This window comes from Ipomoea triloba, chromosome 1 (assembly GCF_003576645.1).
Source record: "Ipomoea triloba cultivar NCNSP0323 chromosome 1, ASM357664v1".
Lineage (NCBI taxonomy): Eukaryota > Viridiplantae > Streptophyta > Magnoliopsida > Solanales > Convolvulaceae > Ipomoea > Ipomoea triloba.
In genome coordinates this window covers 23,353,505-23,362,303 of record NC_044916.1, presented here as the reverse complement: position 1 = coordinate 23,362,303, position 8,799 = coordinate 23,353,505, and the positions used below count along the sequence as shown (strand labels likewise).

General features: G+C 37.8%; 1 protein-coding gene across 2 annotated transcripts; it reads left to right on the top strand.

The window, feature by feature from the left end:
* Nucleotides 1-405: 405 nt before the first annotated feature.
* On the top strand, nucleotides 406-8,376 carry LOC116033510 (probable boron transporter 7). 2 transcript variants are annotated; one of them, XM_031276264.1, is made up of 14 exons: nucleotides 406-674; nucleotides 1,039-1,138; nucleotides 1,239-1,316; nucleotides 1,911-2,103; nucleotides 2,196-2,334; nucleotides 2,572-2,737; nucleotides 2,850-3,016; nucleotides 3,767-3,940; nucleotides 4,024-4,119; nucleotides 4,889-5,005; nucleotides 5,490-5,803; nucleotides 6,710-6,989; nucleotides 7,675-7,791; nucleotides 8,087-8,376. In XM_031276264.1, exons 4-13 carry the CDS (start codon nucleotides 2,027-2,029, stop codon nucleotides 7,789-7,791), a joined length of 1,647 nt encoding a protein of 548 aa, XP_031132124.1. In that variant the 5' UTR covers nucleotides 406-674; nucleotides 1,039-1,138; nucleotides 1,239-1,316; nucleotides 1,911-2,026; the 3' UTR covers nucleotides 8,087-8,376. The 2 variants fall into 2 exon arrangements, with proteins under 2 accessions (XP_031132124.1, XP_031132118.1); XM_031276258.1 differs by having other exon boundaries at nucleotides 1,234-1,316.
* The last annotated feature ends 423 nt before the right edge of the window (nucleotides 8,377-8,799 follow it).

The window sequence follows — 8,799 nt, the reverse complement described above, 5'->3', positions numbered from 1 at the left end:
AATCACTTTCTCAGGTAGGCTTCTTTTTGAAAAGATCAGTATTTAGTCATGGACAATTATATGTTACTGCTTCAAGAGTCACCAACCCAAATGGATTGAATATTTTAATTTGTGATGAGGAGAACATCCAAAGTAATTCCACAACAAACATTGTATAAAGAGGTTTTCTGAAATTTATAAAATGTTATTATAATATTTTATCATAGTTTCATTCATACAATTCTATAATGATTTTCTATTTTGTAAATTTCTCCTTAATTCATCGTATCATAATTGTTCCCGTGCGGGTTTTAAATATATTATATCCGATCCGGAAAATGATTTGAAGAAGCCGCCTCGTTCGTTAGCCCCCGCGTATGTTAATTTATTCCTCCTCCATTCTCGAGTTCTGTATGCATGGTCGCCATGGCATTGATGAGAGGTAGAGAGAGAAAGGAGGAGAGGTGTGAGAGAGAGGGGGGAAGAAAGTTTTATAGGAACATGAGACTTCAAGGAAATCGAGAGAGGCTAAAAGTTGCCATTTTTATACTTATTTTTTTCTTCTTCTGCGTTAAATAACTTCCACCCTTGTTACGTACTCGCTCTCCATCTTTTTCCGGCGGCGGCGCTCCGCCGTCCGGAAATACTCCCCACCGCCTTCAGTCCTTCGCCTTCTCATTCTTTCTCACTTCAAGGTTAGTTCTTCCCTTTCTTTGCATCTTTATTTATTGTTACACTAATAATAATAATAATGTATACAAACTTTGGTAAAAATTCAGCTAATCGACTGATTCAACATGAGATTAGGGGTTGATTATCCCCAGTATCAATCCTGCAAATATTCAATCCTAACACTGATAAAATTGGGATTATATAGCTAATTATTCTTATAGTCATTTAAAATTGACATTAGATATGCGTCTTACAAATTGTAAATTTTGAGAGTTCCCGGGCCGGGTTTGATTATTAAGCACTCTATGTCCATATTTGGTTAATTGCTCCTTGTTTAGTATAAGCATTAAGATGATCTGTTTGGCTTCATGTTTATGCATTTTGCAGCTTAAGCAATGGGAATTTTTCAAGGAGTTATTGAGGACATCAATGCAAGGAAAATATATTACAAGCAAGATTGGCTTGATGCCGGCCGCTCAGGCATAAGGTATAGCTTTTTAATTGGATTTGATATGAAGCATAGAATGTGTAGGGGTTGTATTTCATTAATAATATTGGTTTTTGGTATCTAATTGTCTTCAGCATAGTGGCTCCAGCAACATACATTTTCTTTGCTTCTGCTATTCCAGTGATTGCTTTTGGGGAGCAATTGAGCACAGAAACAGGTCTGTCACTTTTTAACATTACTTGGGAATTTTTTTAATTAAAAATTCCTCCTGTTAGTATCTTAACCCTTTCCGGGCATCTATAAATACCAATTCTGGTCTGTTGAGTATTAGCAAAATGACAGTTTTAGTGCCAAATTTATTACACAGGACACCCCGGAAGGGTATTTTTGTCTTTTCATAATTAAGATATCAATTTGAGCATAAATAAAAGGATTTAAATCCTAAGATCTCAATTCGTAGTTCTCCTCTTCATCCTTATTCTCCTTCTTATTCATTTAAGAAAGATGAGGGGGAGAACGACGAATTGAGATCTTAGGGCTTAAATCCCTTTGTTCATGTTCGAATTGTGATCTTAATTATGAAAGGACGAAAATACTCTTAGAATTTCAGATTGGGCATGTCCTAGACGGAGGGGTGACTGAGGTGATGAATTTCGGTACTAAAACAATAGTTGTGGATGAAATTAGTAGGAATTAGGAATTAAACATGTGGACCAACACTGTCATTTTGCTAATACTCGTGAGACGAAAACTGGTATTTGTTCAAAATTTAGTGATGGGAGGATAAACTTATTGACTTTTTGTGCAACAGATGGAAGCTTGAGTACAGTTGAAACTCTTGCTTCTACTGCAATCTGTGGAATTATTCAAGCAATTTTTGGTGGACAACCTCTATTGATTTTAGGAGTTGCAGAGCCAACAATCATAATGTACTCATATCTCTACACTTTTGCCAAGTCGAGTCCAGACATAGGGAAGGAGCTTTTTCTGGCTTGGGCTGGATGGTAAACAAATTTATTATTAGAGTTTCTTTTCAGCTTGTCATAACATATTGCTATTTTAATTAGAGGAATGTCTAATTCAAGGAATTTTACAGGGTTTGCATTTGGACTGCCCTCATGCTGTTTCTACTTGCTATATTTAATGCCTGCAATATACTCAGTAGGTTCACAAGGGTTGCAGGGGAACTATTTGGCATGTTGATTACAGTGCTTTTTTATCAGGAGGCTATAAAGGTATTATATTTTTCATGACATGTTAGGATCAAGTGCTTACCACTTATGCCAAAAGCTATGGCTGGTAGCAAATACATAACTTTATTTCCTTGACGTTGGGTGCTGAACTTGACCTTTTAAGCCCTTTATTGGTCTCTGCCCAACAACCCCAGCCACCGGGTGTTAGACTTGGCCTTTTCTGGCCTCCACCCAACAATATCTAAAGTTATGTTCCTTTGCTTCTATTTTGAATTGCAGGGGGTAGTGGGTGAATTTGGTGCCCCTATAGGCGATCACGGGAAAGCTGAGGATCACCAATTCCAGTGGCTCTATATAAATGGTTTGCTAGCAGTCATCTTCTCATTTGGAGTTCTCATAACCTCCATTAGAAGTAGAGAAGCTAGGTCTTGGCCTTATGGTACTGGTATGTGAACTTATCTGGAGTTAATTTTGACAGTGCAGCTTGATATATAGGAAGTTATTCCGATCTTTGACCCGACTCTAATCAATCTTTTATTATTCACCACTGAAAACAGGATTTTTTCGAAGTTTTATAGCGGACTATGGGGTTCCCCTTATGGTTGTGTTGTGGACAGCAGTCTCTTTTACTGTACCAAAGGAGGTTCCATCGAGCGTACCTCGTAGACTTGTTTGCCCTCTTCCCTGGGAACCTGCATCTATGAATCATTGGACAGTTATCAAGGTATCCAATTCAATATAACTTTTCACTATTCTTGATCATTAGCCTCTCCAAAATAGTTAGCGTGTATGAAACTTTTATCTAGAATTATAGAACTTTTGATCTGGGATGTTTTACCATTACAGTGATTACTTTATTACTGATGGCCGTACAGCATTTATCCTTAATTAAGATGTTAAAAAAAGATTTGATTCCACTCATAATCTATCAATTTTTTCAAATCAACCAAATTCAGTCCTAAATGTCCTCATATAAAGAAGGGTGAAGTTTGGTAAGAGTGAGAACATTTCAGACATTGAACCCAATTTTGTTGATTTGAAAAAGTTGGACTCAAAAGTTGTCAAATTGATACTTGAGGACCAAAAGTGGAAACGCCACTATAGTTGAAGGACTAAAAGTGGAATTAGTTATTAACAGTTTGCTATTCGAGGGTGTGCACTTGGTAAACTCTGCTTTGTGACTAGTCTAAGTTGCCTATAGTTGACTGGCTAAAACTAAGAAGACACTGGGATTTGAACCCGTAGCCTTGTGGTTACAAGTTTGTGTCCTTAGCCATCTTGGTTTGGGTTACCCCCATGGGGTAACCCAAATCAAGATAGCTAAGGATTTGAACTCGTGACCTTGTGATTACAAGTTTGTATCCTTATCCATGTTGGTTGGGTTACTTCCATGATTTTTGTTTTCGTTTTTGAGTACTACAATTACATTTTCAATCAATATTCAATCTCATTCACATACCATGCTAAATTTCAGGATTTGGGAAAAGTCCCACCACTTTACATTCTTGCTGCCGCCATTCCTGCTACAATGATAGCAGGTCTATACTTCTTTGATCATAGCGTAGCTTCACAGATGGCCCAACCCAAGGAATTCAATCTTAAAAAGCCTTCTGCTTACCATTATGATATCCTATTGCTTGGTGTCATGGTATAGTGCAACTCTACCAGGGCTTTAAGTTTGAAATTATTTCAGTCAATAGATTTGTTTTCACACATTTGCCTTCTTTACAGACTTTGATTTGTGGATTGCTTGGACTCCCTCCATCAAACGGGGTCCTTCCACAAGCACCAATGCATACAAAGAGTCTTGCTGAGCTTAAGGGGCAGGTAGGTAATGATTTTGTTAATGCATTTTGTTAAGAGTCTCACATTGAAAATATCAATCGTTATATTATGGACCAGGGTTCACAGTGCACTGATCCAATATACAGAATTTGACTTCATAAGGTACAGAATTTATGTTTATAATGCACAGAATTATATAACCGAGGACACATAAACACTTAACATAATACACAGAATTCATGTTCATACGCAAATTTCATGTTCATAATGCATAGTATTCATGTTCATTATATCGTGTTTATGTGTATCTATATTATAAACATGAATTATGTGCATTATGAACATGAAATTTGCGTATGAACATGAATTCTGTGTATTATGTTAAGTGTTTATGTGTCCTCGGTTATATAATTCTGTGCATTATAAACATAAATTCTGTACTTTATGAAGTTAAATTCTGTATATTGGATCAGTGCATTGTGGACCCTAGTCGACAATATAAATTGTCTGAAAATATAAGAGAGAATATATGGTTTATAAGGCAATGAGTTAAACGAACTAATTTATTGAATTCAATCTTTTAGTGTAGTTTGGCTCATGTGTATTATAGCCTTGTTCAGATGCCTTTATAAGGCCATAGATTAGACTAGGTCATGGATTAGAATAACTAATTAATTGCTCGATTCAATCTTTTAGTGTGATTTGAGTCAAGTGCATTATAGCCTAATATTAGATTATAAGACATTTCTTCTTTTACCCCTTGGTTATATGGTTAAATGTGCACATAGTCTCTTTGGTCATTGATGTGCAGTTGATGCGAAAGAGAATGGTGGCAAGTGCAAAAGAAGGCATGAAGATGCAAGCAACCAAATCGGAGATTTATGGGAGGATGCAGGCTGTGTACGTTGAAATGGACGCCTCTCCAGCTGTAAGTGATGGGACAAGAGGACTTAATTTATTTCTCATCTTTATTAATTGTTAATTTTTTAACCAGAAAATATCAATATTGGTCTCACGAGTATTATCAAAATGATCATTTTGTTCACATATTTAATTATTACCAATTTTCATCTACAACTATTGTTTTGTTCTAAAATTGATCACGTTTGGTCACCCCTCTGGCTAAAACATGCTGGATTGTATAATTTCTAATAGTATTTTTATCCATTCATATATACATTATTGGAATTGGCATATTATACATGAATGGATGAAAATACCCTTAAAATTATACATTCCGGCATGTTTTAGCCAAAGGGTGACTGGCGTAATCAATCTTGGCACGGAAACAATAATCGTGAATGAAAATTGGTAGTAATTAAACGTGTGAACTAAAACTATGCTAATACTCGTGAGATCAGACCACAATTAGTATTTGCTCTTTTATTAATTGTTATATGCTTTCTATGCAGCCTGTAGCGGAAAAAGAGTTGCAAAACTTGAAGGTGGCTGTATTGAAGAATGATGATAAAGATGGTGATGGGAACTTTGACCCTGTGAAACAGATTGATGCCCATTTGCCTGTGGGAGTTAATGAACAAAGAGTTAGCAATCTCTTGCAATCCATTTTTGTTGGACTTGCTGTGTGTGCAGTTCCTGTGATGAGGATGATACCAACCTCAGTTCTTTGGGGGTACTTTGCTTACATGGCAACCGACAGTCTCCCTGGCAATCAATTCTGGGAGAGAATCGTTCTGCTTTTTGTTCCTGCTAATAGACGATTCAAGTAAGTCCTGTCATGCATGGATTTTCTCTAGCATTACATTCTGCTATAGATGTTTCAAAATAGATATTCTAAGTACTCCCTCCGCCCCATTTCATTTTATAGAAAGCTGGAATAAAATTTGATATTGATATGTTGGGCAGAGGCCGGTAAAGGGTCAAGTTTAGCACCTAGTAACTGAGGGAATGTTGGGCAGAGGCCTTAAAGGCCAAGCCCAGCACCCGGTGACAGAGGGAATGTTGGGCAGAGGCCTGCAAGGCCAAACCCAACACCCTACCTCTTGAAAATGTCGTGGCAGTATAAGAAAATAAAGTTGCGTCTTCGCTACGAGCTATAGCTTTTGGTGTAATGGTAAATGTTTGATTCTAACAAGTGGTATCAGAGGAGGAGAATTGTTGGGCGGAGGCCTGAAGTGCCAATTCCAGCACCCTACATCTTAAAAATGTGGTGGTCAGCACTTGATCCTTACATGATATGTTTGATATTTGGCCGGAGGCCTTAAGTGCCAAGTCTAGCACCCTGCCTCTTGAAAATATGTTGGTAAGCACTTGATCCTAACATTATATGTTTGATATTTGGGCTGAGGCCTTAAACTCCAAGCCCAACACCTTGCCTCTTGAAAATGTAGTGATAAGTGCTTGATCCTAACATGATATATTTGATATTTTGGCGGAGGCCTTAAGCGCCAAGTCCAGCACCTTGCCTCTTGAAAATGTAGTGATAAGTGCTTGATCCTAACATGATACGTTTGATATTTTGGCGGAGGCCTTAAGTGCCAAGTCCAACACCTTGCCTCGTGTCTCAGTGATTGAAATTTCAAAATCTTGTAGATATACTCTTGGTATGTTTTGAAAACATTTATTGGTGTTGTAGATATGAGAGTAACATCTCCAATGGTGGTTTTTGCAGGGTCTTGGAGGGCATCCATGCCTCGTATGTTGATTCAGTACCCTTCAAATACATTGTAGGTTTTACACTCTTCCAATTTGTGTATCTACTGTTCTGCTTTGGAGTCACATGGATACCAATCTTTGGAGTGCTATTCCCCTTGCCATTCTTCGCTATGATAAGCATTAGAGAACACGTTCTTCCCAAGTTTTTCCCAGCTGATTACTTGAAGGATTTAGATTCATCGGAGTACGAGGAAGTTGAAGGCCATTCATTTAACATGGGGAGCATGCATAGCAGGGTACATTATACTGCCTTAGCTCTCTCTCTCTCTCTCTCTCTCTCTCTCTCACTCTCTCTCTCTCACACACATATATATATATGCGCTTCAGTGCTTGTTTTAAGACATTCATTGAATCTTGCCTGCATTTTCAAAATCATCTAGCTCTAAGATGGTATTAGAGCATGTTCGATCCACTTTGTGGTGCCATAGCGAGCCTCCAGTGGGAGGCTCGCATGACAGGCTATTAGCTTAGTGGTAGAGGGCTATTCTGATAATTGCGTCGTTGTGCCTGGGCGTGATAGAAGGCTCCCCTGATAATTGGGTCGTTGTGCTTGGGCTGTGAGGGCTCTCTCAGCCACATTGATAGTTCAGTGTGCTCATCGGCGTTTGACCTGAGATGTGGATCATCCAAGGCACATTAGCATGGCGTATTCCTCCTATTCGAACCGGGGTTTGAAACCAAACTCCTCATTAAGAGAATAGATGGGATGATTCGGGTGAGATCCAATGTAGATCCAACTTTCGATCACTCGTGGGATCTGGGCTGTCCATAAGGGACCACCACGGCTCCTCTCTTCTCGAGAACCCATACATCCTTTATCGTATATGGACAACTATCTCTTGAGCAGCCCAATCTTAGATTATAACAGTTTTGATCTGAAAACTACACTACATACATTCTCAAGCATAAATTCATTAACAGGATGGAGAATCGCCAAATCCCGAGGATGAGGATTACTCTTCTGCTGAGATGTTGGATGAGATGACCACTAACAGAGGTGAACTAAGGCATAGGTCTATGAGCGTCAGGCAGTATTAGGTAATATGAGCTACCATACTGAAACTCACTTCCCACCCTTCTCTTCTTCAATTTATCATTGTTGGGCGGAGGCGATAAAGGCCAAGTCTATAGCACCAAGTGACCGGGAATTATTGGGCAGAGACCAGTAAATGACTTAAAAGGTCAAATTCAGCCCCCAACATCTCAAAAATGTGATGGTTGTCTATAAAAAATTAAAGTTATGCACTTCGCTACTAGCTATAGCTTTTGGCGTAAGTGGTAAGCGCTTGATCCTAACAATCATGCGTACTTACTTCTTGCCACACAATTTCAGATGGAATCCAACAATCCACCAGAGGGCAAGAACCGGTGATGCAGTGAGTGATACGAACGCTTATCGGGATGAAGCGGCGTTACATAATGCCTGATGTAGTGCAAAATACACTGGGTTGGGTGAAAGGAGAAGAACCATAGAAATTTGACTACCCAAATTCAATGAAAGTGTGGATAAAGTCATTCAGGTTTTCTTTATATAACATAGATGGATATGATGTTTAATTTTTTTCTCCCAGATTCTGGTTCTGGTACTAATTTTGCTGCAGTGTTTTGTATTGTTTTTCCTAGTTTTTTTTTTTTTGTTAATTCCTGTAAATGTAACTAAGTTTTCAGAAAAATTTTGAACTTTATTATTGAGGCAGTTTTCCTTCAATTGAGGGTGTAGGGCCTAACAGGCTCCTAGCATTTTACATTGAATACTTTTATTTATTTATTTGAATAGTTGCATAGACGCCCGCGAGAAAAAAAAAAGGAATTGAATTAATTAATTAATATCATATCCATCCGTGTCTGATCAGATTTACGGTGTTGATGAAGTTATTATCTACAATTTAATTTTCATGATTTTATGTTTAAAATTATTATATAAAACTAGTATTTTCGCCCGTACGTTGCACGGAATGGATTTGTTATAATATTTAAAGAATATTTGGATCAATATACAATTATATATATTATAACATCGAATATTATATAGCGCAATTGATGAAA

What these genes read in the sequence shown, in the direction of transcription:
- LOC116033510 (XM_031276258.1), top strand. Translation starts at nt 1,047, where the DNA reads ATGGGAATTTTTCAAGGAGTTATTGAGGACATCAATGCAAGGAAAATA. An exon ending in GCAATTGAGCACAGAAACAG is followed by an intron (nt 1,317 to 1,910) that starts GTCTGTCACTTT and finishes TTTGTGCAACAG; the next exon opens with ATGGAAGCTTGAGTACAGTT. An exon ending in TTTATCAGGAGGCTATAAAG is followed by an intron (nt 2,335 to 2,571) that starts GTATTATATTTT and finishes TTTGAATTGCAG; the next exon opens with GGGGTAGTGGGTGAATTTGG.